This window comes from Mus caroli, chromosome 16, assembly GCF_900094665.2.
Source record: "Mus caroli chromosome 16, CAROLI_EIJ_v1.1, whole genome shotgun sequence".
NCBI classification, from domain to species: Eukaryota; Metazoa; Chordata; class Mammalia; order Rodentia; family Muridae; genus Mus; species Mus caroli.
Genome location: NC_034585.1, coordinates 32,737,970 through 32,764,008, shown reverse-complemented (window position 1 = coordinate 32,764,008; position 26,039 = coordinate 32,737,970). Strand labels below are relative to the sequence as shown.

Genomic DNA, 26,039 nt, shown 5'->3' with positions numbered 1-26,039 from the left:
ACTGATGAGGTTTTGTATTAATGTTATTGTATGAATACACTAATTAATGTGTTAATAACAAGCCTGCTACTTTGTTAACAGGTAGACGCTGGCTGGATTGGATTCTGGTCCATAGTTGGAGGCTGTGTTGTTGGGATAGCTATGGCAAGGTGAGACTATTTCATATCAAACTCATAAGTAGATGGGAGGGATAAGAAGTGGGCTTTCCAATGTGAACACTATTTAGGAAAAAGCAGAAGAAAAGGCCAGAAATGGCTTCTTGTTTGGGTTCACATGGCAGAACGGATTCCAGCTACAAGAAGCCTGCTTGGGAGCAGTCCCTCCCAAAGTGGTTTCTGAAGGCAGGAAGTGTATTTCCAGTATAATGAAACTCCTTCTCTTCATTTTATTTGAGAGCAACATCCTCAGATGGGACCACTCCAAAAATGTGATATAATTTTTAAAAAATAATTAAAAAGGTAAGCCGGGCGTGGCGGCACGTGCCTTTAATCCCAGCACTCGGGAGGCAGAGGCAGGCGGATTTCTGAGTTCGAGGCCAGCCTGGTCTACAAAGTGAGTTCCAAGACAGCCAGAGCTACACAGAGAAACCCTATCTCGAAAAAATAAATAAATAAATAAATAAATAAATAAATAAATAAATAAATAAATAAAATAATTAAAAAGGTAAAGTTAGTAAGAAGACAAGTGTTATCCTCCTACAAATGTGTGTTTTTGTTCTCTGTCCTTGGACATGTAAGAATTGGAGACAAAGAAACGTGGTAGATTTGGAAAGGTCTGGAACCAGCTTGTCTCCCTCCCCCCCAACACACAGAGGATCAACTATCCCACAGAGGGGGCAGGGGGCAGGTGTGGGGAGATGAGTGTCCGAGAGCATCTGTCTGGCGGGAGAGATGGCTCAGTGGTTAAGAACACTGACTGCTCTTCCATAGGTCCTGAGTTCAATTCCCAGCAACCACATGGTGGCTCATAACCATCTCTAATGGGATCCAATGCCCTCTTCTGGTGTGTCTGAAGACAATGACAGAGTACAAAAAGAGCATCTGTCTGTCAGAGCATCTCTGGGCGCTCATGGGAAGGCAGACCCTGATTAACAGGTGTAGGTGTGTCCCTGTAATTATCCCTCTGTAATGGAAGTATCTGTAAAGGTCTCCAGTTTTCTTAAACTCTTTTTTATCCCAACCTATTATGACAACAAATTCTTAGAATGGGTTAGAAAAAGAAAGAGGGTTCTTATTTATTCTAAACCAGAAATCTTAGAAATAAAAACATCACTCCTTCCTATGACTACCTGCGAAACTACTCTTGGTGTTTCTAAAGTAGGAACGTCACTAACATTCCACGCCAGTACATCACAGCAAGCCCAGCCGATCAGTTTGCCAGGAAGAAGTGAATCGACATATTTGAGATCAAGAGAATATCTAAACCTCTTCGTGTACGACACAACATGCTTTGCACGGGACAGCAGTATAGGCCTTGCAGTCTGGGGTGATGCAGGAATGAAGTCAAATCCAGCTCTCTTTATTTGGGGGTTTTGTCGTTCGTTGTTGTCTTGCTTTGTTTTGTTTTTGTTAGAAAGGCATTGAATAAAATCCAAAAGCTGAAGGTTTGAGCTAGGAAGTCCCTTTGACTGACTGTGAAACACATTGTCCTGACAATTTTGGCAAGAATCATTTACAGTCTTTCTGTAATAAATAATAATCTTTTGTAAACTCAGAATTCAAACCAAGCATTTCGTATCTCCTTGGGGACACATCTTGGGGCAGACATTTTATTAGGTTGTGGGATCCTCCAGGGTGTGTAGAAGTGTCCCCTAAAGGAGAGCGAACCTTACTCAATAAGCAAGTCGTCCATTCTTCCCACTCACAAGTGGTGGCAGCTCTCATATCCAGAGTCAGATATTCCAGAAAATACCAACAAACATGGTCAATCACATATCAAATAAATACAGGAAAGAAAGGAGGAGGCGGTGGCGGTGGCAGTGGCTGGAACTGAAGAATTGCAAAGAACACCTGCATAGAGTCAGACATTACAGTCAGTTTTAAAGGCAGAATGGAGAGGACATGGTATATGTCTATTATATAGTAGAAGTAATTCCACAGGAGAGAATAGCTGTACTTAGGCACAGCCAGAGCTGTGATAGGAAGAAAAGCAACAAATGGAAGTGGGAAGAGAGGTGAACACTGTGGTCCTTAGTTGGTGAGCATTCAGGAAAAGGGTAGTGAGTTTTGATAATTTAAATGCTGTAAAGTTCTCAGCTTGATGAGATAACATCTAGCATCCTCCCTACCCCCACCCCATCCCAGACTGCTGTTCAGGCCTCATTTTTGGCCCAGGCTGGCCTTGAATTCTCTACCCTCCTACTTTGGCTTCCTGGGTGCTAATATGTTGCCACAACTTCACTGTATTCTTGCTCCTGGAAAGTTTACAGTTTACATGAAATAATTTCCAACCGAGAAAAGTTCTTGTGGGGATCTAAATAGTAAAGCCGACTGCAGGGGAGGACTTGAGTGAGCATGAAGGGCCATGTTGAACAAGACCTGGGTGAGCAGAGCAGGAGTGGAGCCACACAAGGGCCTGAAGTCCCCAAGTCAAACCCTGCTGTGAGAACCAGCCTTCACATGGAAGAGAAGAGAGCACAGCTACCCAACTGGAAAAGGGGGCAGGAGGGAGAGCAGGGCCAGGTCCGGCTGGAGGAGTGATGCTCAGAGGCTCTTGTGTGTATGACAGGGGTGTGAGTTTTGGAAGAGCCAGCTTTGCACTTCAGTGTCAACTCTAAAACTGAGCCAATGTGTATTCATTATAAAATGTTGAAAAGGCATAAAAATAGAATAAAAGTCAATTTAAAATTCTATTCTGTAAGCTGTAGACTCCAGACAGTTTATAAGAGGGAAAATTATTATAAAAGTAACATAAGTAACAAAAAAGGAAGGAAATATGTATTCATAACTGGCTTCTAAGGTTATGCAGTGAAAATTCAAGAAATGGTTGCTTAAAGAAAGTATGCTGCCAATTTAAACAGTACTGAGAAGTCTAGCTAGGATTAAGTTGATATTGTTTCTTTTCAGGTTTGCAGATTTTATCCGGGGTATGCTGAAACTGATTCTTCTCCTCCTGTTTTCTGGGGCTACACTGTCGTCCACGTGGTTCACCCTGACCTGCCTAAACAGCATCACCCACTTGCCTTTGACAACAGGTAAGCACGGGTTGCTTTTGGGCTTGAGGTAAAGACTTTCAGTTCACAGGAAAGTACGTCCTCTGACGATAGCCCCCGTCCTGCTCTCTGCAGTTCTTCCCTATATATATATATATGGAGATGTCTCAGTTGTTAAGGCCTGTGGGTAAGCACAGAGATCTGAGATCAGATCCCATAACCTGTGTAAAGTGGTGAGGATGAGAAGCTAAAGACGTGGCCCAACTCTTGCAGAGGACTCAGGGTCAATTCCTAACATGCGTGTCAGGTGGCTCACAGTCACATGGAACTCCAGCTCCTGAGGGGCCAATGCCTCCGGCCTCCAAGGGCAACTCATGAACATACCCATTCCCACACACAGAGTTTGAGAGTAGTTTTGTTGTTGTTAGAGGCTCGGGGTTCAGATACAGGCAGATCCATGAACCTTATGGGCTAGACAGTCTGTTCCAGTGAAGAGACTTCAGGCTCAGCCGAAAACCCTGTGTCAAAAAATAAGTGGAATGGGATTGAAGAAAGACACCCCAAATCAAAATCAACTCCACATGTATATAAGCCTATGTACACAAACAACTGCACACATATGTGTACATGCCACATGCATGCGTGTATATGTATACACACACACACATTTGTGTGTGCGTGTGTCTCTCTGTGTGTGTGTATGTACACCCAGATGAGAAGAGTCCAAGAAGTAATTGAATATTTTGCATAGGGAAGTGTCCTCTTTACAGTATTCATATATCATGAAAATGCTTACTTTTGTGTAGAATTCACACCAGAGCATAGCGTGTTTTTCTCCTGTTTATCATTGTTACTAAGCAGTACGGTAGCGGGAAAACACGGTTGGATCTGAAGCATGCTGGCACACAGTCTCTGACCTTGCCTGGTGCCTTGTTTTATATAGAGTCATCACATTTTCTGCATAAAGTGGGATTTCTGGGTTTTGGAAGCTGTAGCCACCTTACTTAGTTATAAGTAATAAGTATAAGTTATAAACCAGAAATATTTATAGTTGCTGTTACTTCTACTGTTATTACTAATATAAGTTCTAAGGTTGCTGTAGTAAGTTACAGGAGTGCAACGGCTCAGCAGCAGCACAGATTATTATGGTGCCCCCCTGGAGTGGGAGGCTTTTAACCCATGGTGTCTGGGCTAAAAGGGTCATTGGGACTCTAGGGAAGAATCTCTCTCCTCACCTCCGGGTGAGGTCAGCCCCGTGATTTCACTTACAGTTCCATCTGGTCCTTCTGTCCCACCACCCTGCTCTCAGGGATCTTGGCTTACAGTGGACCCACTCAGATAATCCAGGATGATCTCCCAGTTTCAGACTCCAGTTATTAGCAACCTTAAATCTATCTCAGGCGTAATCCTCTTTTCCTGTAAGGTAGGTAACACATGGATAAGTTCCAGAGACGGGAACATCAATCTTTAGTGGAGAGAGGCATCATTCTGCCCACCCAGGGTCTGGTCTGGATTCCTGTAATGGCTTACTAAGGAAGGCAAGGACTCCATGCCTGTTCCTTCCTCTCTTCTAATAAAAAGATTGCTTAAGATGCAGCTATCTGATTCATATTGCAAATAATTTTTAGCCACAGTGGATTACGTGCTCAATTACAGGATTATTTATTGTGAAGTAAATTGAGGGATTAATGTCACACCGGCGTTCGATAAGTAGGAGTAAATAAGAATCTGAAGGTTTTGTGGGGCCACTTTTCCAGCGGCATGTGTCCCCCCACCCACACCCAGTGTAGCTTAGAATTTCTGCACATCCTACTTTGGATCTCTGAATCTGGTGTTAGAACCAGGATCTGTACACTAGCAGCAGTGACGTACAGCCACTTTCACAGAGACGATAGCAGTCATATAAGGTCAGAGTGCCCCAGGAAACTCATAGGGGCTATACTGGGCACTGACATCTACCGGATTCTAGGCCAGGGAAGTGCCCAGTGTCAGTAGACCGGGGTTTATTCTGATGATGTCATAGTTTTGAGAAGCTAGTTTATTAGCAGTTGATATAGTAATGAGCAGATCTCTACAGAGCTGATCTAGAGCAGGAAATGATGAGGCAGTAATCAATATGATTGGGAATTGGAGCTCTAAGTTGCCCATCAGATACACACACCTGTAGTATTGTGGTCGTTCTCTCAGTCTGTGCATACTACTCTTTAAATGGCTGCTGAGCTGTCAGGACATACACACCTACTGAACTGCTTCCACCTAAATTTGTGATCAGCACAGTTGTTAGGAGTTTCTTTTGGCTTTGAAAGCATCGTGAAAAATGGACACCATACTAAGTAAGCATTAAGATCAGAGGTGGCAAGCTTGCATGATGGCATGTGGGTAAACATGCTTGCTGCCCAGCCCCGCAGCCTGAGTTCAGTCCGCAGGACCCACACATATATACCTACAATCTCAATCAATCAGTCAGTCAATCAGTCAATAAATAGTAGATAGATCTAATTTTCAGATAAAAATCCAAAGAGTTTTTGGGTTTTTGTTGCTGTTGGTGGTGGTGGTGGTTTTGGCTTTTTAAAGTTTAACAAGTTAAATTCCCTCCTAGTGCTGGAAAAAGAGAATGCTTCTCTCAGCCCCCTCAAGCTCTGAAGCCTAGGCATCCAGTGTAATAATTAGACCCTGACTAAAAACCTGTGACTGTTTCTGTAAAAGTATTCCTGCATGGGATCACAATCAGGCCAGTGTTCTGAGTCAGATTTCTTTTTATTTAATCCTATGTGTATGGATGTTTTGCCTGCTGTATGTCTGTGTACGACATGCATGCAGTGCCCATGAAGGCCAAAAGAGGGCGGTAGAACCCCTGGAAGTAGTGTTACAGACAGTTGTGAGCTGCCATCAAACCCAGGTGCTGGAATCAAACCCAGGTCCTGGAAGAGCAGCCGGTGTTCTCTGCTGAGCCATCTTTCCACCTCACTGGGCCAATCTTTTTTCTTTCACTCCATCCTGGTATAGTCTAGCACTTGGGCAGCACTCAGATGGGTTCATTTTAGTTTACAACTTCTCTCGTCCATGGAATCACATGCAGACTTTTTTCAGGATCCCATCTAGAAGTGCGCATGTGTGAGACTTTAACAAAACATAATCTTGAGTGCTCGGTGACAACTGTTGGTTGTTCATTATAAAGCACTAAGGCAACTAACTGTAGAGGTCAGGCGCAATGTCACCTCAGCGCAGTCTTTAGGAGGGAACTTAACTTTTTACGCAGGCTTTTGCCGGGATTTGTGTAGTGAGTATACCTTCTATAGTCAGGGGGCAGGGTGTATTTGAAAATTGTACATCATTTTAACCTCCCACGGATGTGATTGACCTGATTAAGACCACATTTGCCAGCCTCTGGTTGACATGAAGTGCACTAGACAGGAAGAGCAGAGGCAGACTTCTAACATAAATCAGGGCTGGATGGGAAGGCTGAGTTTGGTGTTCCCATCTTCAGGGACACGCTCACTGTACTTACGTCATGATATTTATGTGCATTTTACTGTTGTTTTCACTTGCAAGTCCATTTTTTTAATGTCACTTAGATATTCCCGAAAGATAGTTTTAACTTACTAAAAGCCTGGGTTAGGAACTAGCTTGTGCTGGCTCCCCTCTGCAGCCTCAGAGCCTTTCTCAATTCATACCAAGTAGCACTTAGCAGGCAGGTCTCTAAGTGTAACTTGTCCTCCTTTCCAGCCTGAAGATCTGGAGCATGGATGTGTGCCTCATAAATTCTGTCCCCAGCTCCGCCTGGGGAGGGGGAGGGGAGTGCATTATCTCATCCTGAGCCTCAGTAGATAGAGCTGTCACTCTGTCATTCTGCACAAGCTTCAGGGAAGGCAAGGGGGCACGGTTTAATGGAACAATGGGGAATTTTAATAAATCTATCACAGGTACTCCCTCTGCCTTTGTAAAAATCTGACCTAATTCTTTTTAAGTGAAAGAGGTTCCATGAAAGGGAATTTACTACAGAATCTAATTATAGACAGATCTAGACTTTGCGGTTGATATTTAAAGTCAGTACTGGCAAATTCATGTTTCTTTGTAGTGGCCATTCTTAGTCAGGAAATGTGAAATCTTTCTTTCCTAGAATGCTTAGTGTTGCTCTGACGGGCTTTTATAATATATAAGTCAGGAGAGTCTGTGAAAGACATGAGACAGTTGTGACTACACAGCTCGGCTTAGTAGACGACTGTCTATAGCAGGAGCCCCTAAGACTGTGGTCACCCCAGCATGTCACCCACCGTCGTGTCCAAGCACTCCATGTCACAGTAAGAAGTGAACCATTGGATAGCATGTTCCTCAGAGCATCCTCACCACTAAACAGTGACGACTGTGGACAGAACTGTGGACACAACAGGCTAAAAGCTAGCTAAGTTTGCTTGCGGCACTGTCCTACGACAACCATCATTAGTCTTTGTGTAGCCCACAGATCTTGCTATTAGAGTTGCCACCTCTGCAGAAGGAAAACTAGGTCATGGCATTGTCTCTGAAGGCACAGGGGGTTGATAGATGCACTTGCTCGCACACATCCTCTTGGAAGCTGTCAGCACTATGCAACTCTTTCCCCTTAGGAAAACTTAGTGTTTAAAATTTCATTATTAATTAACTGGAGTGTTTACAACAGGACAAATAAATAACCTCATGACTAGATAACGTGAGCTTCAAAATCTAGAGGCTTTTGCTATGAACAACTGTTGCGAGCACATTACTCACCCGATCTGAGAATGAGATGTCTAGCCCTGTTAGCCACAACTCACGCAGTCATTTTTTACTGTATGGATGAATGCTTGCAAAGTGGCATTTTGAAAAATGCTAGCGCTTTTGTGTTGAGTTTGCTGAAACAATACAATTTGACTGTTTGATAGAAGTTGCCTTGGGAGCAATTATTCATCTAATTTCATTTCTACTTACTAGAATGTGCGATGGTGTTACCCAGCAACTCCAGGGTGAGAGGGAAAGGAGGTGTCCTGCTGGACAGACGCCCTTTAGAACAACAGCTGACCACAGGTAGCATCTGGGTTACCTCGAGAAAGGAAGCCTTCTAACTGTTTGAAAGTTGGGCAGTGTGCATAGGCCAGAGAGTAAGCTGCTTTGTTTCCATGCGTTCTGACTTTATTACAGTAATTACTCCCATTTTAATAGCACATAAAAAGTCAAAGCATACACATGCCCCCTCCAATTATGCCCCCATTTTAATAGCATGCAAAAATTAAAAACATACTCATGGCCCCTCAAAGCAATGAATATGATTTTTAAACACTTAAAGAAATAGGTGACTCGAAGCTTTCAGGAAATACGATAAAGAGTAACTTAAAAGGGACTCTCACTCACGGCCATTAGTAACAGCTCAGAAAAGGAAACTAGAAAATGAACCAGGAAGAGAACAGGTGTGTGAGACTTCTGGGTGTACCGGTCATGAGAGCTGGGAAGGGGCTCGGTGTAGAAAACTTGGCACACGAGTGTGGAAACCCAAACTTGAACCTGCAGAACCCATGCCAGAGGTCAAGTGCAGCTGTCATCCTGAGTCCAGGGCTGCACAGGAGACTGGAGGCAGGGACAGGAAAACCCTGGACTCTCGTGGGCCAGCTCTCCAGGCCTACGCCTGTCTCCAGCAAGGTGGAAGGGGAGGGCTAACACCCAAGGTTATCCTCACACGTGCCCTGTGGCACAAATACACATGAGCACGTGCTGCGTGCACATACAAAGGATGCTTTAAAAATGATTTCTCGAAGTAATAAAATGCTCAAAGGATCTAGTATGGAAGATCATGTAATATTTATTTGTGGAGATGTTCAAGAGAAATAAGTCTTGGGCAGAATTGTGTTTCAGAAGGCAGTCAGTCAGCACTCATGATTTAATAGTGCACTGCCTTCTTCTGAGCCATAAATAATTTGGGGGTCTGGAAAGTGTCTGATAAGCCTACGTGCTGGTATCATTTCACAACCAGTCTCCAGGCCCACTCTTTCAAGGAATATTTGTTGTGCTTCATTTCTGCAAGATAATTACTTTGCCTTTCAGCCATACGGAACTGTAAACATAGCAAACAGTCAATTTTTATGGGACTAAAGTATGCCAGCAAAGAGGCTAAACAAGGGTGCCTGCAAATTAACAGCCCAGAAGGAAATCATAGTCACTAATGACATCGCCACAGTCCTGATGACCTCACCTGGGATTAACTTGCAGCAGGTTCTAAGGGCTACAGCAGTTACCCTTTAGCGAGAAGTGGGATGATGTGAAAGAGAGGTGAGCTTGGTAACAGAACCAGAGAGCCAGGCCAGGTGGGCACACTGTAACCCAGCGACTGAGAGACTGAAGCGGGGGACCTTAAAAGTCCGTTGCTTGTCTAGACAGTGAAGTAAGCCTGACTATCTGGATGGGTGGGCTTTGTTTTTTTGTTCCCAGGGTTTATTTTTATGTGGGCATGTGGGTGCCAGTGCCCACAGACACCAGACAGTTCTGGAGTTATAGGTGGTTGCTGGCCACCCTGCGGGTCTTGGGGGATGAATTCAGGTCCTCGAAAGAGTGGCAAGCTCTTAGGCATTGACCGTCCTCTCTGTCCCCTGAGGATATGTTTAGTTTGCTATGTTCAGCCTGCTCAGAATCTGTGGAAGTTTCCCTTTACCACTTGCTGTTGCTGTTCTTTATTTACTTCTGTCTTAATTTCCGAAGGAGGTTTTGCTTTGTTTTGTTTTGTTTGTTTTTTTCATTTACAAAGTTACTCTCCACGGGAAACAGGAAACAGTTCTAGCGCAGCTCTGATGTAATACTTGCCGCTGCCTTCCCAGCTTTGTCCCGTCAGTGTGCACGTGAGAAAACGTATCTGTAAAGTGTACTCTTGTCCTCAACCCAAGTCAGAGAAACTTCTTAACTCTCTTTAGGTGACTCATAATCATTTTTTTCTTTTACATGTTATATCTTATTTCTTAATAAAGATGTAAACCAATCCTTGGCTGCTCTTGCTCGTCTATGAGCACTGTGAGAGTTTGGGTTTTACATTCCGGGAAGATCTTGCTACACGAGTTAAAACTTGTCTCTGATCTGCTTAAGTGAACGTCACTCGTTTGGTATAATTTATCATTCAGTAAATGACCCTTGGGGCTAGAGTTGGCACGGTAGTTAAGAATGTACTGTGCTTTTGCAGGGGTAGCACCCCTCGGGTATCTCACAATTGTCTGTAACTCCAGCTCCAGGGGGTCTGCCTAGTGTGCACGTAGTCCTAGGTCCATTCTAGCCCCACACATGGGGGATGGTGGCTTATGCTCAGAGGATCAGAAGCTCAAGGATTTCCTCAGCTTCATAGCCAGTTCAGGGCCACTCTGAGCAACTTGACATCCCCCTCCCCCAAAGAAAAGTAATAATATAAACATTTAAGTGAGACCTCTGTTGTCACATCTCAGATATACCCTTATCTGATGGCAGCGTGCATATCTCCCACAGGGAAAGCCTTTCCTATATTGCTGGTCAACACTGGGTCCTAAGTCCTTTTCTCCCAGCAAGTTATAGTCTATCTGAAGCAACAAGCTCTGGAGAGCAAGTTGTCTCTCCGTAGTGGCGCTCAGCATCTGGAGACATCTACCATGTCTGGCCTAAGACTTAGATTGAACACACTCCCTCCCCACAGCTCAACAGCCATGTGCGCACACCACTGACCAACCTGGCTCCTCTGGTCTCAGCCTCCTTGCATATCAGAGTTTTCCTTACAGCACTGCTAGAGTGGGCCCGGGAGACATTCAGCAGGGAAAGACACTTGTCTTGGGGTGGAGGGTTGAACCCACGTAAAGGTGAATGGAGAGAACGACTCCACGGAGTTGTCCCCATACACAGCAATAATAATAGCATTTTAAGCGTGTCAGGACCCCTGACAGGTGGTTGTGAGCTGCCTGCGGGGAGACAACAGAACTCTTGAGCATTCTTACTTAAACTCTGAGGCATCTCTCCAGACCCTAAATTTTTTTTAAATTAAGAGCAAAACATTCCTAGAACTGGTGCACCCACCTTCCTGCTGAGCTCCCAGCCAGAGACCAGGGCGAATGGCTGCTTATGATCAGACGCGTGTTTTGAGAGTGGCATGTAATTACCTTTCTCACTGTGCTGGAAATGGCTGCCAAGCCAGGCGATAGTAGAGCAGTGATCGGAGGCAGAGCGTCTGTTTACCGCCAGAGCCTCGAAGCCTGCTGCATGCCATCAGCCACTGACAAATGGATTTGAAGAAAGGCACAAGCTAAGACTTTCCTCAAAGATGCTTAAGCAATAATTGTTGACCTATTCTGCAGATGATTAAAATTCTTTTCATTTGTGACCTGTGGATGTTCTGCCTTTGGCTCTGTCAGTCTGTCTCTGTGCAGTCACTTCCAGCTTTGGTGTAGAATACAGATTTGAGGCACATGTGGCGCATATCAGTACTGTTAAATAAAAAATGCCGATGTTTGGGGTCTTTCAGTCTGGCACAGTGGCTTGGTAGGAAAGCCAGAGTCTGTAGACCTACCTGCACAGTGTTAACAGGGTTAGGTGAGCATTCGTGGAGGTGACATGGAAATAAAGGGAAGAGCCATCGTCTACAAAAGCCCAATTGTCCTTTACTCAGAACGGCTGCGGTCGGCTGTCTCTCCAGGAGAGTTGGACTGTGCACAGGGGCTCTGGGTGTAGGGCAGAGGATAAAGATTCCATCTGCAGGTTGGTTCCCCTTTAGCTCTCAATGTGCTAAATGCCAAGGGAGGGATTGACCTTCCTTCCACCTGAGGCTTTTAGGTCTTTAACCCTTCACTGCCAATTTAACCTGTGTCTAAACAAGTTGGCTTGTTTGGGTTTTTATTGTTGTTGTTTGTTTTGGGGGTTTTGTTTGTTTGTTTGTTTTATTTTGCTTTCAGGACTTTAGTCACTTCAATTTAAGACACTTAATTTACCTGCCCCAAAGAGCAATAAGATGAAAGTTTGGAATAGTGTGAATGCTGACTTAAAGTGTCACAAAAGCTTCCAAGTCCAAAATTGCAAAGTTACTGTTGACATATCTTTTTTGCTTTTTGTTGAGGTAACCTTGTTTACATTGTGTGAAGGTATGTCTCCATATTTTCAGTGTTAAGTCTGTACTGGCAGGAAGCTAAATGCAGGCAGGATATTGGTGGTGTCATTTTTTTGGTCCACCGCCAGGCTTATATTTGCAAATGTTTGTCCTTACACACCTGCATAGATACCTGAAGGTCAGACAGCCTCGAGGTAATCTAGAGTTGGATCAGAGATTATCTCACTACCTATTGGTTGTCATAAAGAGCCAATAAATGGCTGGGCAGGAAGAGAGGGCGGAACTTGCAGGCAGAGAGAATGATGCAGGAGAAGAAAGCAGATGCAGGGGATTGGGAGAACGGACACAGAGGGGACAGACAGACCAGAGCAGAGCAGAGAAAGGTATAGAGCTAGCCATGTTGTGAGTCATGAACTAGATAGTTTGGTTACTGTAGATGAGCTGGCTGGGAGAGTGTCTAAACAAAAGGCCCAAGCTTTAAACCTGTATTAAAGTCTCTGTCATCTTTATGCTGCTGACAGGTCTGAGAAAGTCCCGCTGTAGCTTTTCTTTTTTGTTTCTGTTTTCAAGATAGGGGTTCTCTGTGTAGCTCAGGCTATCCTGAATTCATTCTTCTATAGACGAGGTTAGCCTTGAACTCAGAGATTCACTTGCGTCTGCCTCCTAGGTACTGGGATTAAAGGCATGCACCACCATGCCTGGCGGATAGAGCATATCATGAGTCCCATTAGATGTTGACTGCAGAAGTTCTTCTTATCTGAATTTTGGAATTTTTTTTTTTTTTTATCTTTTATAGACAGGTCCCAATTAGCCCAGGCTTGCCTCAAACTCACTGGTCAGTCAAGGGTGACCTTGAACATCTGATCCTCCAGGCCCCAGACTTGGGGTTACAGGGTGCATGGTTACACTACAGTGTGAATGGCTGTACATAATTTATGCAGTGCTGAGGATCAAGCCCAGGACTTAGCCAGGCAAGCAACCCACCAACTAAGCTACACCTTGCTCTTTGCTGGGGTTGCTTTTGTAACTATTGCTCACCCAGGGCAGTGGTTCTCAACCTGTGGGTCACCACCCCCTTCACAGGGGTCACCGAAGACCATCGGAAAACACAGAAATTTACATTATGATTCACAACCATAGCAAGATTACAGTTATGAAGTAGTGACAAAAATAATTTTATGGCTTGAGGTCACCACAACATAAAGAGCTGTACTAAAGGGTTGCAGCATTAGGAAGATTGAGAACCACTGAGCTTGGGTGTTTTAGTGGATGTAATGTGTTTATATGTAGTTTTCTCCCTCCAAAGTTTAGCTGTTTGGTTTGTCATGGGAATGACTTTCAGAGCTATTATCCAATTTATGTGCCTAACATACATCCCTTTCAACTCTGCTTCGTATTACACGACTCTTTTTGCAGCTCAGACTGCAGCCCCATGAAATCTTATTAGCTTTTTTTGGGAAAAAAAAAATCTGCATCAGCAATTCATTTGTGTTTATTCTGCTAAATTACCTTGACGTTTTAATTGAAAGGCAGTTTATTATAATTTTAGTCTCACTATTATAAAAAGTCATGGAAATATTTAATGATTGTGTTGTTTGAACCTTCTGTGATGAGCAGGAAATTATCTTGTCTACTTGACTTTGAATAGATGACACTCATCCACTGACTACATCAAGGCTGAACTGAAATTCAAGTAGAAATCAAATTCAGACTTTTTATAGTCAGCTTTTACAATCTGCACGTTCCAGAACACTGAGGATTGCGTGTGTCAAATCAGTGCTCACAGCTGCCTTTCCCTCATTCTGATTAGGAAGACTTTCGGTTAACTCTTCCCTGTGTAATTTATTTGATTTTTTTTTAGTCTCTGCAGTAGAACGTGATTTTAGCATATCCACCTAGTGTTTGTTTTCTAAATGCTCTTAGTTATCATTTGGGTCCTTTGCAAGGACTGTACTGGCTCTTACTCTCCAAGTATTTCTCTGGCGCCATTGAGCTTGTCTTCAGTCCTTGCACACACTGCAAACAGCATCTCGGTGACTGTCCTGCCTGTATCTGTCCCCACACAGATAGAACCTAACATCCCAGAAGTAGACTCTGAATCAAAGAGTCAGCACAGTGATTTATGTTAGATGTTTTCAAATAGCCTACCAGAAGATGAAGGTCTTCTACCAGGAATTCATCAACAGTGTTTGAGCACAGTAGGACTTTACCTTTCCGGTGACAGTTCTTCAGAGACTCCTGGTGAGCGTGGGCCAAGAGAGCTGCTTGGTTTAAGGGTTTTCTAACAAGGTCTGCCTTCTCCAAATGATGCTTTCCAGGTGAATCCCAGCTCTGCCTTTGTACCAAGCTTGGTAAAGATCAATGGATTCTGTTGTCTCCTTCCAAGACCTGTACCCAGTCCCCTCTCGTTAAGAGTTTCATTTGCCCTGTCATTTCTTATACTATGATTATTGTAAACATTATATTTTAATTCACCTGATTATAATTTCATGTAGGGATATAGAGCCCCTTTAAAAATATAAACATAGTATTTTTGGCTCTTTGTTTTGTTTTCATTATAGTTTGATTTGTTCTGTCTTGAGACAGGTCTCACTCTAGCCCAAATTGTCTTGAGACTCCTGTGGAGTCCAGGCTGGCTTTGAACTCAAATCTCCCAGCTCTACCTCCTGAGTGCCAGGTTTATAGTATGAGCCAGAATGTTAAAGTGGAAATATTTCTAATTTTGTTTCATAAACACATCTAATTCCATCAGTTTGTGATCCTAGATTAAGTAGTAGTACTTGCTGGTCCCTGTGCGCTGGAATTTTTTCTTGTCATTTATTTCAGTACTTTTTTGTTCTAAACTCCTAGCTGATGTGTTCTTGGGTCTGTAGTTCTTTCTGCCCTGATTACCCAGTGGTAATCTGACCAGTCAATAAATGATTGTACATTGGAAATAGAATACACTGTAGAAGCTTCCGGTAACCTTCCATCCCCAGCGCACCACACATAAGTCATGAGTGAGTAAAGCATGCTGAACATGTGTGTGACTGACATCCAGCCAGTAGATAGTCAACATGGGTGCTATGTTGTGCTTTATTTTTGCAAGTCTCCTGAGTGTGGGGCTGGGGCTGGGGCTGGAGAGGTGGCTCGGTGGTAAAGAGTGCATGTTGCTCCTGAAGAGGACCTCAGTTGAGTTTGCAGCACCTGTAACTCCAGGGCCAGGGCAATTCAGTGCCTTTGGCGTCCTGGGCACGTGAACTCACATGTGCATACAGGTCTTCATATGGACAGTCAGTCTCGGTGTCTCTGTCTGTCTCTGTCTCTCTCTCTCTCTCTCTGTCTCTCTCTCCTCTCTCATTGAGGGAAAAATAAAAGTCTTGGGCAACAGGGTGGCTCAGCTTGCCGTGCAGGCCTGACCACCAAGAACCCACTGAAAGGTGGAAGGAGAGAAGCAACTCCCAGTGTAATTATCTCCATCCACATGAGCTCCACGGCACTCACACACGTCATACACACATGCATGGCAATACGATGCCTAACAATAGAAAAGGAGACCCTCTTGAAAACTATGGTCTGTTTTAATGGGGTGACTTGACCGCTCGTATGCCTGTAAAGGGGCCACTGTGTCACCCATCGGTAGGGCTAAGGTGCTACATCATTGTTGTTCTCTAGTTTCGTGTCACAGAGTAATTGCCAGCCATTTACATTTTTAGAGGGCATTTTAGACTTTATGATCCTGGAACATGAGCAGAAGTGGGGTGGGGGTGGGAGGGAGCAGCAATGAGGTCAACCAGAGAAGTCCATTAGAAACTGGTGGCACTGCTCTCTCCCTACCCCAGGTAGATGCTTAATGATTGGAGCCAGCTGTGGCCAACTCTGGTGCTCTGAAATGCCAGAATCTGAGAATGATGTGTAAGAGATTTGGTTTAATGCCCTCACTTTCTGCAGCTCTGCACAGCAATTTTTTCTTAATAAATATTTATAGTAAAAGTATTTTTCTTGTAACTTTATAATATTCTATGCATTATTGTCAGCAGATATCTTTATGAAAATATAGGTACATATTATAGCTCTCCTCCACAGGCTCTCTTCCACCTTGAGACTTGAGTTACTGACGGCATATGGGCAGATAGGAGCTGTGGTAACTGTGGTAACTCAGCTGTGGACTGGTGTGCTTACAGGAACCACAGTGCATCCTCTTCAACAGAATGCACTACAAGTCACATTAGTAGGCTAACCTGCTAATCTGGCCCTCCCACCCTCCTCCAATCAATTTTTATATATTGATTGATTTTTGGAGAGAGTGTCTACGTAGCTCAGACTGGCTTCTAACTTGCAGTCCTCCTGCCTCAGTTTCCCCAGTGTTATGATTAGAGGCCAGCATCCCCTGGCCTCTGGCTGGCTCAGCACAGTGTTAGTGTATGTTCTTGTGGTAGAAACAGACCTTACTTAAAAAGACTGTGGCACAGAACTCCCTCCCTGCTGAGGACTATCCCTCCTGTGTTCTCTGGAAGGATGCTGAGTGCCTCGTGCAGCACTCGGAAGCCACTGTGAACCAGTCTCTGCATGTGTCATTTTCAGTACCATTTCATGTGCCTGACATTTATCCTTGCATCTTAAGTTCTCCTTAACATCGTAAAATGAGACGAGATTTGTTCATTAACTTACTGCGTTTTATTCCCTTACCTCATTTGCCTGTGACTCAGAGAAAAGTGTGTTTTTATTTTTATGAATCTTTTCATCAGAAGCCTTATATTTTTTTATTATCTTTATTTATTGTGTGGTGTATGTGCCACACCGCACAGATGAGGGTCAGAGGACAGCCTGGGGGAGTCCTTTCTCTCCTCCCACCTGCAGGTCCTGGGGATTGAACTTAGGTCATGAGGCTGGAAGGTGGGTACACCCACAGAGCCATGATGCTGGCCCAGAATGACTCTAATGCTAAGTTGCTTTTGTGTTTTGGGATAATCCACCAGAAAGAGAAAGCGAGTAAATTGGTAATCACTCAGCAACAAAGCCTGTTCTTACTGCAGAAAACCGGAGCAAGGTGGTAACAGCCATGTGCCAGTCTGTCAGACTTCAGCACCGTGGGGAGGACACTCGGCTCCAGGACTGCTCGGCGGGCATCCAGTCTGCCCTGACTCATCGCCTCTGCCATCCATGAACTAAAGCCTTTGTGTTCTTGTTGCAGTGACATTGTACGCCTCCTGCATCCTCTTGGGAGTGTTCCTGAACAGCAGCGTCCCCATATTCTTTGAGCTTTTTGTGGAAACGGTCTACCCCGTTCCAGAAGGGATCACCTGTGGAGTTGTCACCTTTTTAAGTAACATGTTCATGGGAGTGCTTTTATTTTTTGTCACATTTTATCATACAGGTAAGAATTCTATTATTATTATTATTATTCACTATCTAAATGTGCTTTGAGACAGGTTTGTGACCTGTGTGGAGAGTTCTCACTAAAGCGCATTACTTTATGAAGCGTTCACATGCTAGTACAAACAATGACCACAGTTGTGTTTCTTGAAGTGTGTCCATGGGCGCTCCCACCCCTAGAGGGTTTGAATTAGCCAGAGTGGGGCAGAGTGTTGTTTACTTTCATCAGTGACTGGCCAGCCCAGCCCTGGCCACGTGACTCCAACACTGGAGTTTGCATGACAGTCACTGGTGGTATGACTTAAACTACATATAGACTGTGCTCTCTGAGCACACAGTGAATTAGTGTGGGGGGGGGGGGGGGTTATGTGGTTTAAAGCCCTGGGGATGAATAAGAGTAAGTCAATAGGCTGAGCTGTTCTCTGAAGCAGGCTACTCCAGGAGGTCACACTGTTTATTGGGAGCTTCTGACAAGCTTGTAATTGAAGTAATAACTATGTTAACCTCCTTGGCCAGAAGATATATTTTCAAAACATTCAAAGCAACAAAGCAAAATCATGGCAACTTGAACCTCTCCAAACTGCACAATGTATCCAAATGACAGGGATTTTTATAATATGATTAACAGCAAACAAGATGGCCCCTGTCAGTCGGGGCTGCAGGTAAGGCTTTGGTTCCACTACACCTGGTGCGGGCTTAGCGGGCCACCAAGGGAGGAGCACTGATGTAGTCACTGCCTCTTCTCTTCTGCTTCCAGTACGGAAAACACCACCTGTTAGGGAGAGGCCATCTGCCTTCTACACAGAGCCTCGCGTCTGCTGTGTTACAGCTTTAATTCACTTCAGTTGTGTCGAGGTGGAAATTAAGGGTCTGTCGCCTTTGCATGGCAAAGCTTCAGAACCAGTGTGTGTCCCTAGCACGACAGAAACAATTTTTCAGCGGACGGGCCCAGGTTTACTCAATGTTTGTGCAGCCGTGCAAAACTGAACTAGAAATACTTTCTTTCCTCACAGTATTTAAACGCAGCAGCTGATGTTGGATAATGTTATTCCCCAATGACTCTCTTTCCTTGGCTCTAGCGTATAACATTATTGATCAGTGTAAAGCAGGAAGGCACCATAACTGCAAGCACTGTAGAACTGCGTCTTACTCAGTGCCTCCCTCCCCCCACTGGTTGGACTCTTTGTTAAGGAGAGTTTAGTTTCACTCACTGTTTTAGACGGTCCTTGCGTGATGATGTACCAGCTCTGATGAAGATCTTTTAGGGCATGTCGAGAAAGATCACAGGGCAAGATGATGAAGACTAGGGAGGGGCAGTCAGAGTTTCCCACAGGAGCCCACCTCTCAAAGGTCCAACACCACACATGGCCATGGAAGACTCAGGCCACGATTCCATACTGTCTTACCACAGAAGAACACTGGGTATTTAGTATCCGCTGCTCCTCTAGGTCCAGCAGCAGGGTTTTTGTTGTTTTGTTTTGTTTTGTTGGGGAGGAGGGGCTTGGGGGATTGTTGAGTCAGGGTTTCTCCATGTAGCCCTGGCTATCCTGGAACTCACTCTGTAGACCAGCCTGGCCTCAGATTCAGAGATCTGCCTGCCTCTGCCTCCTGAGTGCTGGGATCAAAGGCGTGTGCCACCACTGCCCAGCTCCCAGCAACAGTCAGTGGTAGGTTCATCAAAGATTGACACCTGTTGTGATGTAGCTGGAACTCATGCATAGTGGCCAGAAAAGTACCAAGCACCGTTTCTCCTATCTCTTACCTGCCCTGGTTACAACAAGAATTGTTCTGGCTGAGAGGAGAACACAGTCCTCTTATTAGTCGAATTCTAATCATGTGTTCTTACTCATATGTGAACAGCTGGTGTAGGGTTCCTGCCTAACCTCTTGGCTGCTCTGAGCAAATGAAACTTACAGTAATAATTAATTTAGTCCACCAAGATGATTTGCAGAGAACTTTCAGTAAATGCCCACATGTGGGAAGTGGATGTGCGGGTAGGTATGTGAGGGAGCACAGTGCACACACTCTGGAGGCTTGTTTTGTTCCTTCTTGGTAGTTAACTCATTGATGCTATGGTGTAAATGAGCAGGCTTCTCTTGTAGAGAAGTGAACCCTGTGAATATGTCAAGACCATGGACACAGGTTGCTTAGCAGTGTGACCCGAGTTGAAATCCCTGCATCCGCGGTTAGCTGTCCTGGCCCTTCAAATCCTGCAGCAAAGTGCCACAGGCTTTAGGACTTTAGGATAAACTGCAAATCTAAAAACTTTGTAAAGTGATTTCCTCAAATCTCTCCTAGTGCTGCAGCCCAGAGTCCTAAATATTTTATACAATGAACTCAGTGATCTTCCATAAAGCCAGTCTGGAAGCAGCATAATTCAGCAACTTTAAGATGAATACTTGCCTATGGAGTAGATGTGAGGTTCAGCTATTTACTGTTGCTCTCTTCAAAGTCCTACTTTATTGGTTTTTAAGAAAGCCTGGAGTTGGTTTGGTTGGTTGGTTGGTTGGTTGGTTTGAGATTTAGGCTCACTGTATTCACCAGGCTCGTCTCAGACTCCAGGGCCCTAGCCAGCCTCCCATCTTCCTCTCCTAAGTAACAATGACAGACATGTGTCCCGTGTGTGCCTACAACCTGGCTTTGATCACAGTAAGAGCTGAGTTTAGCTCTCCTCTCAGAAAGTCCTCCGCTTCCTTGACAAGGTTCTTTCCCGCCCACACCAATCTGTCTGGTGCCTACGTATAATTTTTCAAAGCTGTGCAACTCCCCGACACGCGCACATACACTCAGTGCCTTGCCTGAGGATGGCTTCCCCCGTGGTTGCCTCCAGCATGAGGCCACCGGCGTATGTGGAGCTCTGGGCCACAGAGCCTTTCAGTTGGGCATTAGTACATGAAACCGTATCAGAGATTTTGTAGTATTTTTCTGACATGGGGTTTTCAAGGTCAGTTTCTAAAGAGAACGGTGCTTGTTCCCTACTGTGAGGGGAATGTTCCTCTGAGACCCTTGATGAACTGTGACAGTGCAGTGATGCCTTATTCTAATAACATCACAGAAAAAAAGCAGTGGCGGGGAGGCTGCCGTCCTCCGTGTGCTCTCAAATGCAATCCGATTTATATTCTGAAGTTTGTCTTTTGTGCTGTATTTGGTTCTAAGTGCGGCAGCGAGTTTTGTCTAAATGCATAAAGATTTTGAAGTGGCTGTCAGAATTTGAGGCTCTAGTGTCATTCAGAAGATCCAGGGACCTGGCTGAGGCGGAAAGCATCACTAATGGGAAGGATCAGCAGGTGCGGACCAGGGATGTTATACCTAAGAAGGAGAGTGCTGTGGTGTTAGGTGTCGGGGGAGGTTGGTGGGACTCCCTGTGGAGTGCAGGGAACAGGCCATTGGCAGGATCTGGGGTGCCCCCTGGATGCTCACGGGGAGAATGGAGATAGTTTTGTTCAACACGGGTTGGCACTGGAGGTTCTGGAGATGATGCTTGTAGATGATCAAACTGTAAGCATGGTGACATTGAGAAAGAAGAGGGAAGAGGTTAGCAGCTTCTGGGAGAAGGACAGAAGATGAACCAACAGTGCAGAGGTGCTGTGCAGGGTTGGCGTGGTGCACAGGGCCTGGGTGGAAGTGCTGTGCAGTTGGCATGGTGCACAGGACCTGTGTGGAAGTGCTGTGCAGAGCCCAAGCAGAGTAAAATGTGGCACTTGAGCTTCAGGTTGGCAGTGTGGATGAGGCTGCTGTGTGGTAGATGCCGCTCTTACAAGGGAGTCTTGCGCAGTCCTGCTTCCTGGTGTGTATTTCTGCCTCCTCTGGGGAGAATCAATGGGAAGGTTTTTAGGAAACTGCTCAGCCAAACAGATAAAGAGTTAAGAATGCAAACATTTCAGTGGATTGGGTGTCATTCAGTTATATTCTCTGACACAGAGCTCAGAAAGTCAGAAAGTTTGTTGGCTTTACAACTCAGACAGATTAAATGTTTAAGTAACCCCCCCCCTGCCACCCTTAACCCCACCCCCTACCCCACCTCTGTCCCCTGAGCCTCAGCTGTAAATGGTCTTCAGCATGGAGATGCAGGTGCTCCCCTGACTCAGACCATTTGCTTTCTGAGAAGTGATTTTAAAGAGCACTTGCTGCTTATATGCTTCTAAAAGTAGATTTGACTTTTCAGAGAGACACAGTAATGAACAAACATCTGAACCTAGGCAGAAAAGAATTTCACCCTCTAATGAAATAAATGTTCAGCTTTGGCATATTGGACAAAGACCCTGCTTGAAAGAGGGCCAGGGATTCGTCAGTCGGTCTTGGCATTTGCATTGCTTCCTATATATGTAGCTTCCTATAAATTAAAGTCACTGTGATTTAGTAGGTAACCCACACTGTCAGGTCTCTGAGTCCTTGTATCCAGCGTGCACACTGTGGCTGTCAAATCAGAGAGCTCACAGTGAGTTCAGCTGCTGTTGAATCCCAACTGCTTCCTCCTACCTAGTAAAGTTATCATCAGAAATTCAGGCTGTATGTTTAATATAAAAGTAGAAATTGCCCGAGAAAGTGTCCTTTGAGGAACTGTGATGATAGGGACCAGAGCTTCTCTTGGGGTTCGGGTTCCATGAAATCCAGGTAGAACACAGAAGCTAGGCAGAAAGTGGGGTCCACACCTGTTTCTGCTGTGGGCTACCTGGTATTCCATCTTTAACTGCTGTCGTTGCTGGGAGCTGAGGATGCTGCTTCTCAGCGCGGTATAGAAAATGTCACAGCAGCACCTGCCTTCTTGCTCGGTGTCAGCACAGGTTGCTCTTAGGCTCTGTGAACTGGGTTAAAACTGAATGGGGTGCGGGGGGGGAACAGGAGGCAGGAGCTGGGGGGAGCCAAAGCCAGGGGAGGTTCAGGGTTGACTTTTGGAGAGTGAAACCATTTTAGCATTTCATAGGAAGTCAAAGGGAAAATATAAACCCTTGGAAAGTCGGGAAGAAGGAAAAGCCATATCCCTCCTCCCCCCCCCCCCTTGGAACTGATGATATTAGACTAGAGCAGTCCCCAACCACCACTGACAAGTTCTTCATGCCAAGAAGCTACTCACTTCCAATCCTGGGATTGATGGGGAGGTGGGGTGGGGGCAGAGGGAGGCTGGCCAGATGCAGGTCCCAGCCCATGGTCCCTGGAGCTCTGAGCAGCATCCAGAGACAGTCACAGTTGAGTGACCCAGCAAGTCGCCCAGGACTGTCCTGTTACTCCTGGACACAAGAGCATTTTTGAAACTTACTCCTGATGGCATTAAATCAGATAACAGCCACACCACCTGCTTGGATAACTTTTGCAAGTTTCCCAATGATTGCCATAATCCATGACTGTTTGTGATAGTAAGGGGAAGAAAACTGAAAAAGATAGCCTAATACACTGGTCTTCTAGGAATAGAAATGATTAATTCTTTAATGGTTTACCTTATTTTTCCCATATATTCTAATTTATGTCATAATGGTTAATATTAAATATTTTGGTTGAGAAGATCATATTTCCATCAAAGCATATGGGAGTGTTAATTGAGAAGGAGGGGAGACCGCTCAGTGGCTTGCTGTGTGAACATGAAGACTTGACTTTGATCATCTGCAACCATGTGAAAAGCTGGGCATGCTCACAAACATGGACAACCCCAGCACTGCTCAGACAGAGACAGGGGCATGCTGAGGTTTGCTGACCACCAATCTAGCTGGTAAAATAAATACCTCACGAGCTGTAGGTTCAGTGAGAGGCCTCGTCTCAAGAGAATAAGGTGGAGTGTGGAAAGAACACTGACCTGTGTGCACACCTACATTCAACATGCATGCAGCTCTCTCTCTCTCTCTCACACACACACACACACACACACACACGGTGTGTATGCGCATGTAAATAAAATATAATGTGACTTTTCTCTTTATTTAAATGTACTAGATATTTCTAAACCAAGACAAGAGTGCCAGTGATAGAGGACACTTAAAAAATAATTAACAGTCTAACAAGCTAACATATAAGGCGATCAATTTTTTCCTCTTGAATTAATAGATTGATTTTTTTCAACCAAAGTCAAGGTATATCAAATTGATGAAAATTTATTAACAACGTCGATTAAATATTCTACCTGAAAATCTGGTAATACAGCACACCCACCACTTAGCCTCTAGACCGTCAGCGTGCAGAGCAGTGGCCGCCAGGATGCCTTTGTTGTGCGTGGTTAGGAATGCAGAGTGGCTTATGCTTTGCAGGTGCCTTGAAAATGCTTAAACTGCTGTTTGTCTTATTTTTTGTCTTACAGAGTTGTCTTGGTTCAACTGGTGCCTTCCTGGGTCGTGTCTGCTCAGTCTCCTTCTGATTCTGTGCTTCAGGGAATCCTATGACAGACTCTACCTTGACGTGGTCGTCTCGGTTTAAGAAGACAGACTTGTAGGACTTTAAAGGGACCGTACTTTAGTAGTGCACCTTTGCTTGGATTGCACATGCAATGGGAGAAAAGGCGAAGAAAGAAATTTCTTTCAGAGGTTCTGTTAAGTTACAGAGTCTCACATTAATTTAATGACTACTAGGTAATAATAGTGCAGGACGTGAGTGTCGTGAGGGCGTGAAAACTCTGTGGACAGCACAGCTGTGTTGGCGGCACACTTGTGTGGAGCTGTGACGGCTCACACAGGACGAACTGCCCGAGTAAGTCACCCCCATGTGCACTGTACCCATGCTGACCCACTGATGAGCTGAACTACAGCAAGAAGCATGGGTGGTCCTATGAAGATGACCCCTCCCAGGCACACAGCAGAGGGATGGGACTCACGCCACTAACTTCTGAAGACATCAGAACCCTGCATCAGACTTTAATTACAAAATAGCAGAGCTGTATACCAGTGATAGAAGTTAGTCCCGTGTACACTACATGTTTTTCTAATAAAGCCATTTCTTATATGACTCCTTACTTTTAACCAGGTTGGAAGCCTTTCACTGTCCTTGGGCATAGGCCTGGCTCCTTCCCACCCACCCTTGTTTCTGTGAGTATGGCGTCAGTCACGCCAGCAAGGTAACTAAATGCCTGATAGGGTTGCATTAACTGTTGTGTGAAAAGCGTAACTTTGTTATGATTTAGCACTTTGTTAAAAATGAACTGAGAACCACATGAAGCATGTGTGTCTTCAGACGTGTGTGGCACACGTGTAAAGTCCAGCACCCACTGTAACTTACCAGGTTAGATTGTAGTCAGATGAGCCCCCATTTGAAAAGAACAGTGTATAACTTTGAAGGTTTGAAGATCTGTGTGTGATTTCTGAATTGCACCCGTGTATTTTAACTTAGATTGTAATATACTCAGTTCTAAATGAAGTCATTGTATTTGATTGGACAGATTTTTGCCAATACCTATTTCTTTCTATAAATAATGGATTTTTTTTTAAAAAAACATACTCATTGCATGGCTCCTGGACCTGTCTTTCACGAGGTCATAAAATTGACTGTGGCAGGCCTGTGACACTGACCACTCGTGTTCCGTCGTGTTCCGTAGCTCCTCTTACACAGACCCAGACCTTCCCTAAGCTTCCAGAGCCACAGCAGCTCCATTGCCAGCCAATTCTTCTTACAGCTCAGTCTCTGTGCAGGCATCAGCCAGCTCCTGGTAGCCCGGGTGGACAGGCTGGGCAGTACTGACTTCTGCTGACCCGTGTATACCATTGCACATCTGCAGACACACCTCTCACCAGAAATTCCAGGTGTACCAACTTACCTGGGTCTTGAAGGAGGGTTCTGGGATTGCCCAGTATCTTCTGAGGCTCTAAATTGTGAAGTCAGAGGGGGTAAGTCCTCAGATTTAACACCAGTCTTTAGTCACCTCTGCATCGCTTCCAGTTCTAACCAGTCTGCTCCCTTAGCATGAGAGGAAGGAGGGAGGGAGGGAGAGACAGGAAAGGAAGGAAGGAACGAACGAACGAACGAACGAAGGATGGACAGATGGAAGGAAGGATGGATGGATGGATTAGCTCTGCTTACTTCGTCCTCATCTTTCTTATGAAACAGAGTGAAACAGAGGTAGAATTCTGAAGGTGACAGGAAGCTAGTCACTAAGGACATGCAAAATAGCCACCCCCCCTCCCATTTGAGGAGGAGAGAGGAAGCAGAGAGGAGGAGTGTGGAGAGTATTGGATGGTGTTACATAAAATCTGCTGTACAGCTTCCGATGAGGAACACTTTAATTAATGGTTAATTCTACTTTTACCACAAAGTACAGACTAATGCTTTAAAAATAGGACCTAAAAATAGCTAATCACTTGAAGACATTCCAGTCCATTGTATCAGTCACCTGGCTCAACTGTGTGGCTTCCCCTCCAGCAAACAACTGCTCTGCCCATGCATTGCAGCTTTTCTTAGTGATGAAAACTTCACAGGGGTGGGCAGCCAGTGGGCCTGAAGGAAAGGGAAGGACATGGCATTATGTGTCTGTGCTGGATAATCCTGTGCCAACCTGACACAAACCAG

At 44.9% G+C, this 26,039-nt stretch overlaps 1 protein-coding gene and 1 non-coding gene across 2 annotated transcripts in view; both read left to right on the top strand.

The window, feature by feature from the left end:
* The window catches only part of Slc49a4 (solute carrier family 49 member 4), a 77,931-nt gene extending 53,019 nt beyond the window's left edge, over positions 1-24,912 (top strand). The window contains exons 6-9 of the mRNA XM_021184805.2: positions 82-149; positions 3,066-3,193; positions 17,377-17,559; positions 23,845-24,912. Of these exons, the coding sequence (XP_021040464.1) occupies positions 82-149; positions 3,066-3,193; positions 17,377-17,559; positions 23,845-23,960 (495 nt within the window). The 3' untranslated portion in view covers positions 23,961-24,912. The remainder of the gene's footprint in view (positions 1-81; positions 150-3,065; positions 3,194-17,376; positions 17,560-23,844) is intronic.
* Positions 691-832, top strand: LOC115029618. The gene has a single exon (XR_003835185.1). It is a non-coding gene; the product is annotated as a small nucleolar RNA SNORA38 (small nucleolar RNA).
* Positions 24,913-26,039: the final 1,127 nt, after the last annotated feature.